At 48.6% G+C, this 21,924-nt stretch overlaps 1 protein-coding gene and 1 long non-coding RNA gene across 2 annotated transcripts in view; both read left to right on the top strand.

Annotated features, from left to right (window-relative positions):
* LOC111858614 (uncharacterized) overlaps positions 1 to 21,924 on the top strand; it is a 142,900-nt gene that overhangs the window by 70,331 nt on the left and 50,645 nt on the right. Inside the window, exon 3 of the mRNA XM_023840542.2 lies at positions 11,047 to 11,160. Coding sequence (XP_023696310.1) covers positions 11,047 to 11,160 — 114 coding nt within the window. The remainder of the gene's footprint in view (positions 1 to 11,046; positions 11,161 to 21,924) is intronic.
* Positions 17,252 to 19,643, top strand: LOC111858625 (uncharacterized). The gene is made up of 3 exons (XR_002841627.2): positions 17,252 to 17,721; positions 18,512 to 18,740; positions 19,411 to 19,643. It is a non-coding gene; the product is annotated as an uncharacterized lncRNA (long non-coding RNA).

Raw genomic sequence — 21,924 nt, 5'->3', positions numbered from 1 at the left:
TGGGGGCTGGCAAAGACCCAGAGGAGGGGATGGATTCCCTCCTCCGCCCCCTTCTCTTCTGCAATTAATAGGGAGCTACTTGAAAGGATGTGGGGGGGGGGTCACGGGGTCGACTGGGAGAAAGGGAGAGCCGGCTGAGTTCCCCAAGTGTCGGGCACAAAGGGCCCCTTTCATCCTGGATGCCATATGGCACAGCGGCCGTGCCGCCAGGATGGGTGCGGAAGAGGCCGAGGAAGGCGGAGCCTCCCCCCGCCGGCGGGGAAGAGTGATCCTGACGCGGCAGAAGTGGGGGGCATCTGCAGCGAGCCGGACATCTGCGGTGCAGCTTGGTGTGACGGCTCGCCGAGTCTGTGTGTGACGCTGCTCGGCAAATCCTTTGCTGTGCGGAGGGAAGGAATGGAGCAGGACAGAGGATGCGGCGAAAGGGAGCGGGAAATGACAAACGGCCCCATATCCTCTCTGCCAGCCTGACCCTTGTGAGACCAAGCATCAAGCAGCTGTCCTGATGAAGCGCAGTTCTCCCCGGGCCCAGTAGGGCGCAGGGATGCTCAAGCGTGTTTTAGTTCGGCTGAACATGGTCAGACAAGTGTTCAGTATGGTTCCTAGAGACTAGCATGTCTCATATTTCAATCAACTAAAGAACATCCATCTTCCATCCAAACAGCTCTCTTAAAGTTCAGCAGGAACTTAAATGAAACACATGTATAATTCTTTAGTGAGTATCTGCCCAGGAATGCAGCACTCCCCAGAAATGGCGGAGCCTTGCGGGGTGGATTTTTTCTTCCTGACGGAAACCTGATATTTCACAGCTTCAGATGGAGGTCAAGCGGAAGGATCACAGCCGGGGTTTGTTGTGTCTGGAAGGGCTACGCATCTGGGCCCTGAGGGGCTAATTGGATCAGGACGGTGCCATAGTCCTGGCTATCAGCTGTGAGGCATAATGCAGCAGAGGTCAGAGGTCAGCCGAGGTGGAAGGTGGCTCACAGGTGTCCCGCGATCAAAGGACGTCGCCGGGGGGGTGGGGGGAGGCATCTGGTGATGAGCGTGAATCCTATGGAAACCCCCTTCCTGATTCCCAGTGTTACTCTAATTACTGTTATGGGATTCTTCTAGGCCTCGCTAATATCGCACACTTTGTGAACAATGCCGACAATATCTCCATTCTGGTATTTTATGCAGCAGCTCTAGTAATAGAAAAATCTCTGTATCCCTAAGCCAGGCAAATCGCAGGTCTTGTGAATGTGAGCTGCCAAGCTTTCCTCTTCAAAATGCAGTCATGATATGTTTCAGAATGTTATGACATATATTTGGATATATACTACATATGTTATTCTGTTATTATGCAAAAACCTTCCCTAGCTGCAAGGAGACGTTTCAGTGCTTCAGTGTTTGATTGATTGTATTTAATTGCGTCACGTGTCTGAAACTAATTGTTTACCAGCTTCTTTTTTCTTTCTTTTCTTTTTTTTTTTACTCTGCCACTAGGGGCAGTGTTCATCTTACTGCTAACAATGCTACATCATTTTATATCCCTGGACACAGCGGGGACTTCCATATTCTATGTCACTACATTCCACAACCTTTTTAGCCTCCACACTGAACTGTTCAAGTACTGCAGATTATCCCTACTGGACTGTTCAGGTACCGTGCAACATCTATGCTCGGTTCCGTACAGAACCTTCCAGAAACTGTCGAGAAAATACCCAGCAGTGCCGGACTCGCACTGGACCGCTGCACGGTAACCGTTCACACGTCTAGTTCTCACCGGTTTTCTCCTGACAAAACATCCAATTATATGCCAGGCCCATAGAAAAAGACAGAGGAGTGAGTATTTTAACCCTCCGGATAGAACTACAAATTCTGTTTGTCATTTAAAAGGGAGAGAGTTCGACTCTGGAGGATCGCGCGTTTCCCCGGCGTCCCGGCTTCTGCGCGAGGTCGGCCAGCTGCCCCCGTCACATTTGTTTTTCGAAAGCCGACATGAACGGGGGCTTCGGGGAACATCGGGTATGAAGCTGCCGTGCGTTTCGCGGGCTGGCCGTCTCCCAGCCGACGCCAAGCCCCACCCACCACCCCCGGACATCGCTAGCCTAATGGCAGCCCTGGTCTCCACCCCATGACTGTCACTTTCTGATGTGTGAACAGACTGTATGAGAAACTCACTAAATAAACCCTCTGACTGTCTAGAAGGGGCAGGGTCGTGTTCCCTCTGCCTACGACCCCCCCCCCCCCCTTTTCAAAAACACACAACGTGACCCGCTAAACGGTTAACAGCTCCAGGAGTGTCTGGGCTGGTCTCTTCTGACAGGATTAAATCTGATAGCACAGACCGAAATAGCTCAATACAATGTGGTGTTTCTGTCCCCACCCACACCGCAAACACGCCATGATCAGCTCACATGGGTGTGGCCCACCTGCCTCCCCGCTATATCCCACACCCCCTGCCAGCCCCGCCTCCAGAAATTCTTCACTGGGGGCTTCATTTGCCCAGGAAAGTCAGCTAAATCATACCCTAGCCCCAAAATTCTTCTGCACTGGGAACAAGCTTATCGACGGCCATGAATTCTCATCCACGATTGACGTGATTTGATTTGCTCCCGGTTTAGCAGAAATTGCTCTTTGCCTGACAGATGTCCTCAGTTCCTCAACCTAATATTCTGCCCAAGGAGGCTTGATTAAAGGCTTTTGTGAACAAACAACTTACCGTCCTGCAGGATCGTCTTGCAGATCGAACGTTGGCAAATGTATTCAATATGGCTAACTGACATTGTAGAAACGACTCTATTTCATTATTTGTTTTGAGGATAGAGACACTAGCTACCTTTATATTGCTGATATATTATTAGACATTGATATCCAACCAGGAATTATTCATGACATCCATCTGTGTGCAGACTTTACTAAGTCTGAGTTACAGAAATCCCATGGACAACTTGCTGTTATCTGTGCACTTTAGATGAGTTTGGTATGGTGTAGCCAGCGAGTGGACCGACCCGGGGGAGTGGATTAGGGCAGGGCACCATTTTCAGACAGCGAAACAGTTTTACCTTTAGATTTTTCATTAAATTTGTTTAGTAGACCCTTTCTTCCAAAGCAGCATACAAGTGCAGAAAGGAGCAGCTTGGGTTAGGGTCTCGCTCAAGGGCCCACTGGTGAGCTATTTACTCTGCCAGCCTTGGGATTCAAACCTATGACCTTCCACACATGAGCACTGATCCAGGACCTACTGTTCTACATCTTTCCTCATCACCAATATCCCAGTTTCTGGTTGACAGCTAGATTTGTCAAGAAGGGCTATTGAAGAAATATCCTCAACAGGGTAATATCTTCTGAAACATATAGCTGGGAAAAATGGGAAAGGTGTCTGTCCTCTGACATCTTTTGGTTCTTCTGTGTCAACATTATTTATAATTTCCCATAATGCATTTGACATTAAAGTGTGAAAAAAGTAACAGTTAGAGGTGTCGTTAGAGATCCAGTTAAATGCCATTGTTCATTCCTTGGCGTTTTACGCAGTGTGGGGAGAGCATAGGAGACCAGGCGAGACGGTGACCCCCCTATCGCTCAGCGGAGACCTCTGTCGGGCCACCACTGTGCAGCCAGTTAGTGCTGAGGGCTCAGCCCACCTCAGCCCACCTGGCCTCTTCCTTCTCCCAGCCACCCACCACTGCCAGGTGTCCCAGCTCTGCACCTGTGACCCCATGAGGAATCCCCCCCCCCCACCACAACATACACACACATCCTCCAGACAGGGGAAGGTCAGTGTGCTCCGCTTTCTTCATTGTTTCAGCAGCCCCCCCGCCGCCCCACACTCTCTGCCATCTTTATTTTTGTATTTTGTCATTTCAGCTTTTCCATCCCAGTCCCGCTCCGCTCCCGCGCCCATTCCCCGGTCATCCCCCCCCCCCCCTTTACGCCTGAGTGGCCACGGCGCGCAGAGCAGGCTTCTGTCGGGGGCTTCCTCTGCTTCCCGGGGCTCTCAGGTTGGAAGCACATCCAGTACCCCCCCCCCCATTAGTAAGCGGTCGGCTGGACGGTCCACAGTTACCGTCCGACAGCGTGCCCTGCGGCGCAAAGCCACACTTCACATTTAGCCCCCTCAGAATGACCCCAGAGCAGCTTAAAAGGGGCCCCGCTCTAAGAGGCGCGCCGTGGGTCTCACACTAATTCACTGTGATGGTTAAAGTGCTCCTCTCGTGCCGCTGGAAGCCGGGGGCCCGGGAGAATCTGTCGGTGGGGTGGGAGGGGTGTGTGGGCAGTTGCATTATTCAGCATAAATTTTGTTTTCGCTGCAGCCTTTAAATCTAAGTGGTCGAAGCATTTGCATACGGTATTAATGTGCATTCATTGGGAAGATACCCCCCAAGACAAGTACAGTTTCTTCTTTTTGCCTGTATTTGGCGCCGCCCTAGTGGCGATGGCCGTGTGTGTGAGGCCCATGGCCCCAGTATCGCTGGCACAGGCCCCCTTTTAATTCTTAACGATGCGGGCATGATTTATTAATCCCCATTTGAAATAACAGTTACGGTGTCAGGAGAGGGCAGAGGCGACCAGGCGACTGGTGCCCAGTGGTGCCCAGTGGTGTTTCTCGGCTGGAGGTAGGGCAGTCATAGCGGATGATGGACATACCGGACTGCCCGCCTTGAGCTCCTCCCACTGGGATGCACTGCCTGTTTCTCGGGCGACCGCCCGCCATCCCATGATGCCTTGCATGGAGAATGCTAATTTCTGGTCACCACTCAGAATGGCGGGGGGGGGAGGGAAAAGCCAGCATTACCAAAGTTCATGGCTTAGAGGGTGAATCTGCCCATTAACGGGCTACAAAACCAGTCTCTGTTAAGCGGGTCTGACTCACGAAAAGGTGCCCGTTTCCAAATCATTCCTCTGTTTCCTTTGCGACACTGAAGCTTCTCTTAGTCTTTTTGTTGAATTTTTTGTATTTTTATGGTATTTTCATCGATGCCCATCTCAGGTCTGTAGGCCAGACCCCTTTCCACGCTTCCGAACGTCTTTCGCCGCGGTGGAGCAGTATTCCTCCTCCTTTTCCGGCGATGATTCAGACGGACAGTTGCACTGCCTCTCATGCCAGCCTTTGAGCGTGGCAGAGACACTGCCGTGACAGGGTGCTGGTCTTTAAAGAATCGGCATTGCGCCAAGGCCGGGCCCGGCAGCCCAGGCTTGGGACTGAAACCTTTCATGTCTGCAAGGATTTCTTTGTTTGTAATCTGGCACAGCGGCCAGCTGTAGTATTGACGGGCTTACAAGGCCGGAGGAAGTTTCATATGGAGTCCTCTGGGTCTGCGTGAGGAAAGAGGCGGCGCAATCCACGGAGATCGGCTGCTTTAGGGCTGCTGCACGGTTACTCAGGAGTGTCTTTTCTTCGCAGTTTGACCCCATCACTTATTCGCCTCAGTGCCTTTCCTCTCTAATGCATCTCCTGCAACCTCTGTGTATCCGCCCTCCCCCTACACATACATCGTGCCCTCAGAGGTATAATGAGCTCATGGGAGTTTAATTTGCACAAAAATGTCCTGAGGGCAGAATGAAAAAAATGATTGCTTCAGACAGATAACGAATCAGATTGTAGAGGAGGTGGGTCCAAGCAACTAGAGGAAGTGGGATCAGCCAATCGGATGTCTTGGTCCCACCTCCTCTAGTTGCTTGGGCCCACCCCCTCTACAATCTGATTGGTTGTTTCTCTGAACCAATCATTTTCTTCCTGCCCTCAGAACATTTTTGTGTAAGTAAAACTCCCATAAGCGTGTAGCGATGTAGCAACGTAACGAAGGTTTGGACATCAGTATCTGCTTGCTTAAGAAAACAACAGAGAGTTTTATACGGGGATTACTATTGACCATTTCCCACTATTAACTCTTAATCTCTTCATCCCTTCGTATTTTCCTTTAAATACTGATCTATATGATATGCCGACCTTTGCCTAGGTGGCCATCGTACCAGTATCGATCTTACCTTTCTTAAAGGAAATTACCAGGTTATGGCTGGAGATTTATTTATGCGACTCAGGTAATTGGCTGGTTCAGCTTGGGGCATCGGGCGACTGCATTAGCATTCCGGGCACGCATCACTCGGACAAAGGAACGCAGGGCGATTTCTCAGCGTGCCTCTGGTGCCTGCCCGCCTCTTTCTTGTGTGTCATTTATATCTGCAGTCAAACTGAAGGAGAGACCCCATTAAATGGTAATGTTACCTGCGTGCGGGTCCAGTAAGCATATGTTTAATGAAGGAGCTGCGATGAGGAGTCGCCGTAATGCGCTTTAAGATGACAGTAACGCGCACATGTTGTCGCTGGGAATGTGTATGCAGATGTATCAGTGGTAGCATGCAGCTTTCCCAGGGATAAACAGCAGCCTTTCAAGCACTTTCAGGAAATATCCACTTAGGGCACACATTTGAATATTTGTGGACATGCCACTCGTTGAATTGCAAATTTCCTGGATGGCCACAATTTCAAAGTGCGGCGCGGCGAAATTTATGAAGTGGAAAGTGTGTTTCGAAAAAAAGGGGGTGGGGGGGGCTCTATTTTATGCTTTTAAAGGAGCAGGCCAACCATAACCCTACTCAGAGTGATGTTGCTTAAACTCCTCGGAAACATTGCCGCCCAGCATGGGGAACGTTGTTTGAGGTTCTCCGTTCTCCCATGCCAGCATCTGCTCCCTTGCAAGAGTAAAACAAGTTTAAGCAGTGCTTTTTAAGTGGTTGTTTTGCAAAGAGGTCATTTTCTGTGGAATCTTTAAAAAACAATAAGTGAGATTAATAAAATGGAGGAGAGCAACCGTGTAGCTTTTGAAATATCGGTATAAATGTTGCAGACGCTTAGCTCGTTATAATTTCACCCACCTGTGGTGTTGTTTAATTTATGCGAACATGCAATCAGGTCCAATTAAAGAGCAGCAGATATGTACAATAAAGGTCAAGCCATGTTCAAACCCCCCCTCCCCAGTCTTCACCACCTCCCTCGTACCCACACAGATACACGGCAAGAGCGAGAAACACGGGGCCCCTCGCTGTGCATCAATCTGCCACTCCTGGCAGCGCAGTGTGGACCGCGCTGGGAAGCTAATCACTTCATGTTCGATGGCGCGTTCCTGCTCTGTCCGTGCCTCACCTGGCCTGCAACATGCATCGCATGGCCTGCAGCATGCATCGAATTCGCCCGTAGCCTCAGCACGGCCCATGTGCGTGTGGATCCTCATGCAACCTCACCAGCACAGCATTCAGTCTTATTGTGGACAGCAGTTAATTGCATTTTGTGAAGGAGGTGGGCAAAATAATAGAACACCTAACAGTACATTAATATAAATCACTTAATCGGCACCGGGGGCACCAATCAGGCACCTCCTGCAAGGCTTATACCATATTTGGACATTCATCAAGAAGAAAAGCTTCCAGATACCTGAAGGGTAAAGGAAGTGGAAATCTACTTCGTAGGTTCAGTGTTGTTTATATCTGATGGGTAGTGATGACCGTGGACAGTGCTTGACTTCATCCTGATGTTCATGAAACCAAGGTTAAATTTGTGTAGCGTTGTGTTTATATACAGGAAGATGTTGAGGGAGGGGCGCATGCCCCACAGGGTACACCGAGTCCTGTAAGATGGCCGCATATTTTTTATTTGTTATATGGGCATGCAGAGCAACCATCAGACTTAAGATCTCAAGGACACAAGATGGCTGCTCATACCAGCTAAGATTGTGGTAGAAGAAACATAAAACATCCGGATCTAGGAAAACAGCTGAATATTTCCCTTTTTCCGTTGTTCAGGGGCCCGGGGCTCCTTACATCAGGTTAGCACCTCTGCGGATTGGCCTTGGACGGAGGCAGAGTCTGAACAGCAGCCTTGGTATTGATTACAGCTTTGTGAAGCTCACAGTACAGTTTTTGTTGAGGCTGGGTCACAGAGGTGCTGATTCAGATCTGTGGTCATTTCTGTGGTCTTTTGCAGTGATGCTGCCAAGCTTCCCTGTTGGTGAGCTTTGACGTACAGCCACTAATCCTCTCTGCTGATGCCGTTTATATTATGTTTCTTTCCTATACATACATACCTACCTACAGTATGATATATATGCAGTATGATATATTTACAGTGTATATTTAATTCCTAAATTAGACCCAATAACAATATTAATAACAATAACTAATAATAAAATATCACTGGAAAAAAAGGGTTACTTGAACACAGGCACTGCAATACCAAGACAGTGGATCTGATTACCGAGACGAATGCTAAGTGACTAACTGGCAGGTATCGGATCCAGTGTGGATATGCTGGACCAAGGGGAGATTCACATCCCGGGCAGGATGACACGACACTGCATCACACAGTTTAAAACTTAGGAATTAGTTGTGGAGTTTTCCATGTAATATTTTCAGAAACCGTGGATCACTGTACTTTATTCATTCCCGTTGGGAAATTCTCTGTTCACCTCCCCCATATTCAGGGTCACAGCACGGGGTTAGCCAGCGTGCAGCGCCCTTGGAGCTGGCCGATAAGGGCCTCACTCAGGGGCCCGATGGCAGCATCACTCTGCCAGTCCTTCCAATCAGGGATGGGGGCAGCACCCTAACTCACTGATTCACAATCCTCACTCCAAACAGAGGCTACCTTCTCAAAAATACCCGGACACAACTACCACCCCCCCCCCCCCCCCATGTGTTTTCACATGTTTCACGTCCTCGTGGGCCATTTTGAAGAGCCTCCCTCGCGCTCCTGCCCGCTCTGAACCTCGCCGAGGCAGGTGCGGATCCGCACAGAAGCCTGGAGGATGCCGGGTCGCTACAAACAGAGGGAAACCGGGACACATAAGCCAGGAAAGCTCTGGTCCATCGCTCATCTGGGTAAAATGAATAGCTAAGCAGATTCTGCATTTATAGGGTGACATCTGCAGCTATCAAGGTCCTGATAAACAGAGAGGCTCCTCCCCCACGCTGCTGTCGGCCCTGAGACCCTGAGGAGCCTGTAACCGGACCCGGGGTGAGATGCAGTCTCCTGTCGGCATGGGGATGCTGCTCGCCGGCGATTGGACTGTTTAGCTACCCGCCTCATCTTGAGACGGTCTGCAAAAGGGCCTCCAATCAGGCCGGCTGTTGTTTTATTAAACGATCTACCCTCTTCGCCACAAAGAATTTGCCCCTCGGTCAAACCTCTGCCAGTATAATGACCGGCGGCATGGAGGACTGTCATGCAATATTTAAGGTGGAGGACGGTGTGTCATTGCGAATTCGTTCGCATGTGTCCATTGACAGGTGGGCTTTGGGGGGGGGGTTCCTATATAGGGCACCCTGGCACGGGAAACAGCTGTTTTAATTACAGAGCTAAATGCAAGCAATTCCATTGTTTACTGTGCCTTACGTAATGCAATACTGTCATATGCATATAAAGCTTACAATGACTACATGAATAGTCAGAGTGCAACCTCTGATGCCTGGGAAGGGTGAGATACTGGCCCACATTGGGGGGGAGAGAGCAGGTATTCTGTGGGATCTCTTGCTGGCGTGTCCTTGACGAAGAGAAACTGACCTTCCTACATCCATATTAGCCACCCCCCCCTCCATAGGTCTTACACACCAGACTCTTTCAGCTTGGCTCCGCCCCTTGGGGCTATGATGCTACCATTGCGGTAATAACATTGTTCCCTTAAGCTCCGCCCCAGGCCCAAAGCCCCGCCCCAGACCAGAGGCACCGCCCTCTTTCCCACAGAGACCGTTACTGCAGAGTTGACCAGATGCTGCACCCCCGGCGGAGCGGTCCCCCGTCTCGTAGTGCACGGTGCTTTGTGGGAGTCCATCTATGACAGCGCACGCTCACGTGGCGACGGGAGACATGGCGTCCCATGTGCCGGGCCCTTGATGTGCAGCCGAGGTTTTGTTGGGAACAGACACACGGGAGGCTCTCATCAACCGACAGGAGGGCGACAGGTTCAGTCGGAACACATCTGGCAGCGCCTGCCTTTGCCAGTTCCGGCTTTCTCTCCAGGTGTGTGGGCCGCGGTGATTCTTCTCAATTTTTTTTTTCCTTTTCCTGGAGTGGGGTCTCAGTCACGGCCAGGAGTGTCCTGTCACGAGGATCTGTCATGTCACAAGGATCTGTCATGTCACTCAGCCTGTGTACACAACGATTAAATGTCCCTGGTCACGTTGGCATTGCCTGTACTGTACATTTACATTAAATCAATCTTTATGGCTTTTATTACTTTGGCCTCTGGGGATGAAGCTTTTAATCTAACAAATTCTCAATTACAGCACTTAATTGATATCCTTATTTCCTTAATTGGTCAATTTATTTTTTTTTCTTTTTGTCATAAAATGTCATGGAATGATATTGAACATAGAGAAACCTAGAAAGAGTCCAAATTAGATTTGGCTTTGAGGGGACCCAGACGTCATAAATGTGATTATTTCACATGGAACATGCCGGAAAAATAAACATATTAGAAATTTGACTTATTTCCATTAACATCATTGTGATTAGCTTGCGCCTTTCACACTGCCTGTGAAATTATGACAGTGGGAATAGTAACTGGAAACGTGGGGGGATTGTCAGAGGCATCGCACACAGGTTCGAAGCACAGAAGAGCAGCCCTGTGCCAGCAGTTCCCACCATAGCCCCAGCACGTACTTCAGCTCACCTATAGGTGGCGACGTGGAGGCCGATCCACCAATGAGAGCCGATATCTTCAAAAAGAGACAGAGAAAATGTATGAAGATCCCACTCACCTTGGATGCAAGATTCACGCTGAAGTTCTGCACGGTGACACGGACATCTCCCTTTAACACAGCACTGGCTAAACAGCCGGGGGGGGGGCGGCAGAGGGGGTGGTGCAGGGGCCTCTGCAAAGCCTTTTATCTGGCTGTAGTTTCGTCCTCTGCTATCGATTCCGTATTGACCCGGAATGTCCTCGGATGGAGTGTGCTCTCTCCTCCGACTGGATTTAAGGAGGCCGGAGCTGAAACATCGATTTCTCTGTCTCCCTCTTCTTCTTCTCTCTTTCTGTGTCTCTCTTTCTCTTTCTACCTCCTGTTCTGCAGGCAGGGTATGGGAGATGGTGTCATGACCGAGACAGTGATAAGAAACTGCTGCCGTTGTTTGAGTCTCGTGGAGACTGCCGCCCTGCTTCCGGGGTAACTGAGCACTTCTGGCAGGTACCTGAGCTCACCACTTGTAATACCCGAATGTATAAAGCCACCTTCCTGTTTTACCTTGTATCATTAATTGCTCAACATTCTGGTTTTTAGATTTTCCTGTTATCAAAACCCTAATTCTGCGGCTCCCACAGACACAGGCCACAATGAGTCATGCAAATAATGCTTTATATTTATAGGTATTTATCACTTACAGGCAGAACACATGCAGTGCTGCTATCTAATGTAGGACATGATACATGAGTGGTTTTCACGGCGTGGTTTTATTCTAAACGGTAGACGGCATTAAAGGCATCCGGGGTTTACTGTGATTTAGACTCTGGCAGCCGCACATCCCAACTGCTACCTCCACCACAAAAACGTCAAATTCCCCAACTTAGTGAAATTGCTGTTTGCTAGCCGGGGGCTCTGAAGTATTTCTGAGTCAAACTCGGAGAAAGCAGAACAATAGCTCAGCTCCTGGGGGTGTCTGTGTGTCGGGGTGGGGGGGGGGGGGTCACTACATTGTTATCAATGGAAAAAAATCACATAAGACACCTCTAGTATCTGAACTTAGTACTACAGCTATATTTTAGCAGTGTATGTGGCATTTTGTGTGCCAGGTCCTGGGGTGGGGGGGGGCATATAGTTCAGTGCCAAAGGATAAGAAAAATGATTGGTTTATTGGTCCCAGATTGTCAGGGGTCATTGGGGTGCAGACTTTGCTCCCAGGTGAAGACCCTGGAGTGATGACTGCCCTGTACGATTGCAAGTTATCTGTAGTAATATGTGTTACATTTAGCGGTCCTCCATTTTAATCTGAGAGGGTCCTTTGCACTGGGGAGGACGGCATTTTCTGTGGGGGATTGAGTCTGATCTGAGTACCGCCATAACATAACTGATTTGTCTCCTTCTGTAATTGAAATAAGACAATTATTCATCTCTCTCAGCTAATTATATCCCTCCCTTGCCGCAACCACTGTGGAAGAAGCGAGAGAAAAGAAATGGCAGAGGAAAGGAATAAAAGAGAAAAAAAGAGAACGAACATTAGAGAGAAAACTTAGATTATTGAAGAGAACAGTTTAATTGAAACTGGCTTAAAAAAAACAAAAAGAAAACAACAAAACAGGAAAACTCAAGCGGTTTGTTAGTTTTGTTTGTATTGTTTTTTGTTATTCATATATTTATTCATGTGTTTTTTTTCCAGGACTTTTTAAACGATTTCCAGCATTCTTTTGATCTCATTTAGAAAGTAGGAAGAGGAGATACAGAGGAAGAATCCCTTGAAGTTATTTTGATAATATCGGATTAACTTTTCCGCGGCGCTGTCAGCGGAGTTCAGACGTGAGCTCGTTTTCACTGGAACAAATAAAGGAAGTACGAGCGAATGTGTGCATAAATCCACAAATACAGAAATAAATAGTGCAGAAGACAAGCAGGGGGACAGGCAGCCACCTAATGAGTTATCTAACCCAGTAATGCATGGGGTTCGCGTATGGGGGGGCGGCGGGGGGGTAAACATTTGTTCCTGTTCCAAATTAAATCGGCAGTACTCCTCTCCATAGGAAGACTCGAGTATCCAACAGCTAGACCGTTAAGGCTTATTGATTTCGCATTGTTTGTTAACATCCTTAACCGGGCGATTTTTTACTTTCGTCTATTTATCTATCTGTTTGTTTAGTTATTTATTTTTCAAATTAGATTAAATACAAAAAGACTTTCACAGGCATCAGCGTCAGATTTGCCACCCAGGTAGTTATTAGTTCCACAAAGTTCTTTAACTTTCCCGTTGCATTTAATAGAATTATAAACTTACTGTCGCGTGACTGAACTTTCTCTAAAAAAAAATGTCTAAATGTGTGTCCAAATGTAGCCTGCATGTGCTGACAGGGTCAGGAAGTGGAGAGCAGAGTTTGGAAACTGACGCTCAAAAGCATGTTTTGTAACGCTAATGACTGGCAGTTTGTTGAAGTGGCGTCAGTAGCAATTAGCCTATAAAATCCCAAACAGGGTCACGTATGTGTCGCACATGTTTTTTACATGTGTATCTAACCAATTTTTAGTCGCCCCCCCCCCCCCACCCCAAAACAAAAAAATTACGCTTGATCACTCTAGGTGTGCTGGAATTGACAGTGGAGTTGATGGGATGCAACACTTTTACGTTCCGGAAATCAGCGGCTGGGCTTATTTTGCTTCCAAAGCTGTCGATGGAGTCGTTGGGCGAAGAATAGCTGTCAGTGCTGGGAATGGTAAACAACTTATTATAAACTTATTGTGCATATTTCTGGCCGTGCTTCATTAATTTCGCCTTGTTGCTTTGATGATGTGCTAAGCATTGCTTGTTAGACTAAACCCTCGACACAGACAACTAAATTTGCAGGCCTGCCGGACTGCCGTGCCTAAGTTAGGCTGGGGGGAGGACGCTGGTGTTAATTCATCTTTGCTCACACATAATTGTAATATTCATGTATGAAAATATTTAAAGTATATGTAGGGCTTGTATGGACTGCGTGTGGATTTATAAGGTTTATCCAAGGGTAGATGCAGATTATGCAGACCGTCGCATGGTGACCACACGCTGCCTACGAACGGTAACATTTGGCGTTTACAGGACCGGCAGCCAACCCCAGGGTCCTGTTAGCGCTGCCCTTCAGGCAAATGGAGGTACTGAAAATCCGTGGCCTTCTGAATGATGAAAGCAGATGGGGAGGCTGTTTTACGGGACCCCAATGCATGCAAAGAGACTGATCCTTCTCTACCATACGAATTGGCCACGTTTTTTTTTTTTTTAGCTTGCAGGGGCCGTGATTGGCTGCAGGACGCCCCAAAACGACCCCTTGACCCCTTTCCGGATGCTTTGACGCACCTTTCTGAAAAGAGCCGCCTGTTGTTCCCTACCAGGCGACCTAACATTGTCTACATTTCCACTGTGTAACTCGCACATTTTTCTTTTTCTGCAAGGGAGGATTGAACCACGTGTGTTGTTTTGAGCGTAATGTGAAAGGGCAGAGCGGCATGTCTTATTAAGTGATGCACACCTGGGGAGGGGGGCTTGAATGCATTAGCGGGCCCTCTGGAATTTCGATGGTGATCATTAGAATAATCGCTCGTCTGAATGTCAAACCATGGCTCGCAATCATGAGCGAGGTCTGACGCTCGTCGGAAACCCCCGACTTTCATGATCCCCTCAAAGCCAAGAGCCACGCAGTGTACATTCTCAGAAGCCCTTTGCCAGGCTTCACGGCTGCTTACCAAGAAACATGCCTGAATTATGGCTGGATTCAAGGGTCGTATTTGGTTCTTGGTTGCTGGCCCCGCAGATGAATCGGCATGAACGGACCCAGAAGAAGGCAGGCTGTGGTCTTACCTGTATGGATGACTTACTGAAGAAGCCATACTGGGACGAAACTCAGCTCAGCTCGTGTGATTGGTGTAGGGGTGTTTCAGTGGTTTTAGATGAGACTAGTTTACTGTCCTCTAGATGGACTTACATTGGTTGCCTGGTGACTTTTTTTTCTTTTGTTTTTTTTCTTTTTACACGGCGACCTCCGTAGCCCGGATACAAGACTAAGATGTAGAGGTTTTGTCACACAGCTACTGGTGTTCGCTTACCACTCCAAGGATGACCGGTGTGACACGGAGCACAACATCAGCAGCAGCTTGGCCGTCATAAGCCAAGGAAACTGAGAGGACTCCAGGGGGGACGTTGTTTGGTTAACTGCGGAAAAGGAAACAAAAAACTTTTTTTTTTTTAAACAAAGGACGTGGCTTGATTGACAGCCACCGGATGCAATTAGCGCTTGCTTGCCGTGAGGATGTGCAGCTATCTGGATCCCCGTTCCGGCAGTTCGGCACTGGTCCAGCAGGGCCCTCCGGTGGCTGGCCATATGGCTGGCTTCCTGTGCGCTGGGCGCACGCCACATTAACCCTTTCAGGGGCGCTGTCTCTGCTCCGTCTCGCCAGTCATTGTGTTCCTCATCCAAGTGGGTGGGCTGCGGACCAGAGTCTACCTCATCCCACTGTGGGTGCGTCTGAATATTCACAATGCCAGGAAATACAATTCGGAATGTGGACAAATATCAAGTTGTATCTCGGCACACTTCCTTCACGCCGATCTCATCTATCTCTCCACAGTAGTAACATCAATATCCAAATATGAAACACAAATAAGCAGCTTATGTCTGCAAATAGCATCTTCCTACCAACTCACACTGGAAGAATGAGAATCTTCATCCATCTTGCATAATACTTACCCAGTATAGGGTTGGGATGCACACATACAGCAGGTGGGATTCAAACCCCCAAGCGGAGAGGACTTAGGCTATGGTGCTGAGGCATTACATTGCCCTCAGATGTTCCACCGGACACTAAATTCCTGGAGTGACGGGCTTCCATGCCTGAAGGACCATTATAAGTGTATGAGCAGTGTTCCCAACTCAGCTGTGCTCTCTCTGAATACTCAGTCTCACTCTGCTCAGAAAAATCTCCTCCAATCAATATTTCCAGGGGAAATACAGTATGGAGTCTGAGCCTGAGCAGTGCCTGACTGTGCCGTGGAATGGAGGGGGGGGGGGGTCAGGGAGATCAGGGCCCAGAAGCCAAGGTGCAGGTGTGCCAGCATATGACATTGTAACCGTGAAGATGTGCAGGCGCCCAGGAGGGAGCTGGTGTGGGGAATATCAGTGCCAGAGTCCAGGGGTCGTGTCCCACCTGCATCTTGGCCCATGTGGGGCAGGGAGTTGATTGGCGGGGGGGGGCCTTGAAGCTGCCACGCTAATGGAGGCCCACGTGTGGCTGATGTAGGGCCCTCTGGCTAGGGCCAGCAGATCAGACCGGCCCATCCACTTGGGGGCGCCACGAATACTCTCCCACATTCTGCCCCCCCCCCCCCCCCACTGGACCACGCTAATCTAGACAGACAGACATTCAAAGGCTCAGAAATACATCAGTGCCACTACGGCATGGAAAACACATTTACATTTTTAGGTATGAAGCCGTATCTTTATTGCGTTTTTTTTTTTTGTAGTTTATTGTCTGCAGTCTTGTTTATATTCTATTTTTGATTGTCTGGAATTTATTTACATTTGACGCTGGAAATCAGAACGTGAAACACTCTACATTTCTGACGTACTCCAAGGATCCCATTCCCCCCTTGATGAGCGAAATATGTTTTAATTCGGCTTTGAATTGCACCCCTTTGAGAAAATAGTCCCCCCCCCCCAACTCACCACCACAACAAAAGCCCCTGCAAAATAAAACAGGGCTCCTCAGAGTCCCCTCTGCTTGTGGCGTTGCTAAGGTTACTCACCAACATTTCAGATGATATTGTTGGAGGAGGCTGAGGCCTACGATTGCTGATTGTTTTCTGTCTGTCTCCAGCCCTGATGTCAGTTCATTTAGATTTACATCAGGTAGTAAATTAAAATAATCACTCAGCAAACACTCCAGGCTCGCCTTCCCTGTACGCGCAGGAGTAGCGCACCACGCTCGGAGCGCTCGAGCGGAAAATATTGCTGTCTAGATATTTGTCCTGAGGGTGATGAAGGAGGCCCTGTCTTGGGAGGAGCTGGGGCCCCGGGGCCCATAGCGGCGCGGACGGCAGCTGTGAAGTGCGCTTTGTTATGTGTCGGAGGATTACAGTCCAGGACCTTGTTTTTCCCTTTCCTGGAAGAGCTCACTGATCCAAGGCAAGTGTATTTGCGGGGGGGTCGAGGGGCTCCTTCTCCCCCCCCCACCCCCCGTCTTGGGCTCTCAGAGAGGCCCCCAGGTCCTACTGGTTTCTGGGGGGCCCTTCTCATCGTCCCCATTATCCGCCGCGCCGTGTTTAACCTACAGATGCTTAAACGCCCAACCAGGAACAGCTGTTGCGCTAAAGTGTGAGAATGCTTGGCTGTGATCGCTGACACTCCGCACCCTGAACGAAATCCCAGTGATGTCACGCCAACACCTGTCTCTCTGTGTGTCTCTGTGTTTGTGTGGCTTTGGCATCAGCAGCCTAGTCTTCTTTTTGTGTTTTGTTTTTCCGCTCCATACTTGGCCCCTGCCACTGAGAGCATGCCCCCCCCCCTCCCCCAGCCTCCCAATGTCTACTCTGTCCCCCCCTAACCCTGAAGTGGAGGATGAATGTGTTGTGTTAGATATTAATGGAGAGGGCATCAGAAAGAGGGATAGGAATGTGCAATGTGGGTGGCAAAGAGCAGGGATTTGGAGTTACAAGCAGGCCTGGCGATTTTAATACGACCATGTTGATGCATCTTTTGTGGAGGGTGTGTCACATACTACACACACCAAAGAGCTCATTTTTTTTAAGGCCGAGCTCAGTTTATTGCATTTGCAGCTGACAAACCTTGTTCATCATGTGGTACAAAGGTAATGAAATCCAGGATCCTCTGCTTTAGGGTACTGGATGGCTAGATATCCAGGAGGAGCTGGGCAGGTCACGCAATCAAGGAGCACTGGAAGGCCCGTGGCTGATTGGTCAGCATTGATGATGGAGGCCAAGCCAAGCCACTCCCACCCATTTGTACACTGATGTAAATGACTCCCGTAACCAGGAAACTCAGAAACGGATTCATACTCAAGGTGACCCTGGTCACAGTCCTGTAGTTGGGAATAAACTGGCAGATTTGCTGTAAGCCTGTAACCTCCCAGTCCATTTAGCCATTAGATTGACCAGGTTGTATTCCTACACTTTAACCTCATCCCAGCTGTAAGCTAAGCAGGAAACATCACCAGAATGCGTGCTGGACGCTTCATGCCAATTGCACAGCATGTGGCATTGTGTACTACAGGGGTGTGTACTGGTCTCAGTAAATACCACACGGCCTGACCTAAATATTGCCCCACAGCTCAGAATAAACAAAGTATAACTGTTTTCAGTTTAAAATATGTTACAACCAACACACAGGCTGCCCTTTGATTAAAAATGAGCATCTTCTGTACACATAGGATAGTATAGGGTGTGCAGCGTCTAGCGAAGTGTGGTTATTTGTGCATTTTAGTCATGGAGACAGTGGCTTGGAATTCAGCAGAGAGCGAGAGAGAGAGAAATTACAAAGAAAAATAAATCAGGAATGAGCAGTGATTTCGGCTTCGTAATTCCGTGGGAAAAAAACCCATTTCAGAGGAAATTGAAGCCCTTTGTTCTTAAGTATTTGGGTTATTTAGATATTTCCCTGATGGTGGGAGAGATTCTCCAGGCCGGACTTATCCAGAGGAGACAATCAGGAATTAAAACGCCATATGTTCAGGAACGCTACCTTGCTGGTGCTTCAACGCTCCTGCAATTTCTTTCAATTCTAAGCTGCCAATCATCGATCCGGCCCATTTATTTATTTATATATGCTGCTTTTTAATTTATTTTTGACTCAAGGCTAGGGGAGTGGAGAGGTTTCGGAGTTTAGGCAAGCGCTGTTTGGGTATACCGTGAAGACAAACACATCCCGGTGGATCTGCAAGGAGTGGAGCTGTTTTGGGCCACGCTGAGCCGTAAAGGATCCAGACAAGACCCCCCCCCCCCTCCCGGAAGGTAACATGCCACCTGGAAACATCTCATCTCTCCAGCTCAGGACCCGTGATGGTAGCACTCTGGGAAAGTACAGGTGTGTGTCGGGGTGCATCCTGGCACACGGAAGGGGGCTTGGGGGGAGACTTTGGTGTGGCTTGTGCAGTGCATTGTGGGTCTCCTCATGGCCCACCATGCACTGTAAATTGTGCCAGTTTAGCTATAGACTGGGTTTAAGCCTCCCGTACTCTGGCAATCAGGCACCCAATTTGACTGCGTTTCCCTCAGCAGACATTAATGATTCCAAAGCTAATACTCATTGTTTGAAGTGCCATAGCGACTCTGACATTTACTTAACCTTTTGTCTTATGTACAAGGCCGAGTCAATGGCGAATCTGCTCTTAATTAATATCGCTTTCCTCTCCTTCGGTCGGCGTCTATCACAGGGAAGCGTGGGGGTGGAAACGTGGACAGGGCGGGGAATGCCGGATCCCGTCAGAGTCACTTGGTTTTACTCCTTCCTGCCGAAACGAAGGAGTAAGTCAGGTTTAATAGCCTTTCAAAGCGTCACCGTGGGGGCAATTAAGCCGGGGGTGGGTCCTGCGGTCGGCTTCATCAAGCGCGGTGTCAGCGAGCGATTCCTGCTGTAGGATTTTATGACCTGCGAGGCTGCGCCCCCCCCCCCCGCCCTGCCCCAGTTTCCCTAACCGTCGCTGCTCCGATGTATCATTGTGTCTTTGCTCATTATCACATTGTTATTGATGCAGGCACCACATGCAGATGCTATATGCGTGTTAGCATCTCGGCTGCGGGATCGCAGGACAGGCCTTCGGAGAACAGAGCTGCGCTACATCACGATCGGCGAGTCCGTAACCCTCCGACACCCAGAGCCGCGTGACCATCTCAGTGACGAGCCGACTCAAAGTCTCTGCTAAAACAACATAGCAAAACCTGTTACTTTTTAGCTTATGGGGACATTTTTTGGGTCCCCTACAATATCAATCTCAGTTTTAAATAAATCTGTAAATTCAATCAAAAAGCTAAAAATGCCAAAAGCCTTGTATTTTGTTTGGTTAAGGTTATCATTGTGGGAGTAGAGGGGTTTACCCATAGAAATGCAGGGAGAGTCCTCATAAAGGTATTACATTAGGTGCACCTAGCTAAGAGCAGGTCGGACTTTGCCTCCAGAACCGCTTCAAGAGTAGAGGAGTTTAGAGAAGCCGTCCTACTCGCCTACATTGAGCTGTTATTTTGGAATGTGTGGCCTTAAAGCTGCTTTAAAGAGCCTGCTCATTCTCCACCTCTCTCATTAGCAAGGTGCTAATTCCCTGTAAACTTTAGATCCTGTTACATTTCAATCCAAGGATGGTGCCTGTGAGATAACCCTAACAACCTCACCGTGTTCAGAGCCTCTAAGCTCACTCACCTTAGTCGCTGTAATTCGTAGGCACACAGGAAGTGAACCTCTTGACCCTGACTGTGTGCTGCATGGTTTCAGGTGCAGCCATATGATTGGCTGTTAATGTTAATGAGGAGGCTGATGGACACTGAGTGTAAATCGAAGGAAATAAAGATACAAAGACACAATTTGTTTCTAGAAAACCAGGCATTGTCTTTCTGTGTCAATGCCTCAGATGGCATAGGTCAAGGTTTCTCAACCCAGTCCTCGGGGACCACCAGACGGTCCACGTTTTTGCTCTCTCCCAATTGGCTGGGAATTGGGATAGAGCAAAAACGTGGACCGTCTGGTTGTCCCCGAGGACCGGGTTGAGAAACCCTGGCATAGGTTACATTTAGATGCTGGGATAAGTCAATCCCAACCCAGATGCTAACATACTGTATATGTAGGCTACTGTCTTTGCGTGTAGATATATATATATGTATGATATATGCTCATGTGGCTACCTTTCCACGCTAGCTGCCCCCAAAACCCCCCCCACCCTCCCCGCTCCATGCCTGTCACTTCACCACTCCCTGCAATTAATCTGTCACGGCCTCAGGTACCGGGGAATACAGTGACCACTGGGCAAAACACAACGCCAGAAAGGTGTAATTAAAACTCCGTTGCGGGGATGATTACTATGGCAACAAACAAAAGGAGCTGTGGTGAAAAGTGAGGGCCGGCTATGCATAATTTAAGAGCATGTATGTAGGGATGAGCCGCCCTCCATCTGTCTGCCCTGAGCCGATCCACCGTCATCCACAGTAGAGGCCCGGCCAGGATCGAGGAGGCGCCCCCTGGGGCACGGGTGGAGTCACTGCAGCTTATGAGTCGACCAGAGTGCAAATCAAAATACGGAGTGCATAAAAGCTGTTTTTGCGGAACCCTCCGGATTAGTTTGGGTTGGGCGAGGTCAGTCAGTCATAGTGGATCCACACTGTTGCCGTTTCCCAACCCTCTCTGCCCCTGGCATAAGTTCAACCATAAGGGTGGTTAAACATTAACAGCTTTATGTCGAGTTCCATTAAATATTTATGGATGGTGAAAATGAACTTTGTAAGTTTAAACAAAAAATGGCGCCATATTTTGACATCCCAAAGATGATCTTCAGTCGCTATTTCTAAGCTCCTCAGACTTAACAAACTTAACTTAACATTAGCCATAGGAGACAAGCAAAGGAACCTAAATCATTTATTCCTGCACAGTTTAATAGAGATCCCACCTATTTCAGGGAGGCAGATGAGGGACAACCAGGCTGGGGGGAGCAGGCTTGGGTGGTGTTACAGTAATACTGTATAAAGCGTTATTTCGATTTGAAAATACCCCCCTGAAAAACTTTATCGCCCAAGCCTAGAGTGGACTGGGGTTGCGGTGGTAAAACTAGTTAATTTTACCAGCTAATTTAGTGCCGCTGAATAGCGGAATGATAGATTTCCATAGTGGATCATTCACGAGTGTGTGGGAGCTGCTGTCAATTTGCAGGAGACTCCCAGAACTTCCAGGACAAGCGTTTGTGGTGTGTGGTTGTGTGTTTGCTTGTGTGTGGATCTGTGTGTCTATTCAGGCCAACCCATTATGATTAATTAGTAAAAATGTTTGTTTGTGTGTGCGTGTTCTATCTTATGATTCTGGGTGCCCGTGTCTGTTTACATGCATGCATGTTTCGGTGTCTGGTTTTAAATTCTGGCACCGTCCTGAAGCATGTGTGTGCCAGGACCGTAGGTAGCACAGCCAAGACCATGTGATTCGTGTTTTTTAAATTTTAGTAAATGTAAATCTGGACACAGGTAGGGTGATAGACTAGTGCTAGTTTGCTGCTTTCTTCATTGAATAGCGCTCA

This window comes from Paramormyrops kingsleyae, chromosome 3 (assembly GCF_048594095.1).
Source record: "Paramormyrops kingsleyae isolate MSU_618 chromosome 3, PKINGS_0.4, whole genome shotgun sequence".
Taxonomy (NCBI): domain Eukaryota; kingdom Metazoa; phylum Chordata; class Actinopteri; order Osteoglossiformes; family Mormyridae; genus Paramormyrops; species Paramormyrops kingsleyae.
Note: the sequence above shows the minus strand (reverse complement) of the source record. Positions and strands in the feature narration are given on the sequence as shown.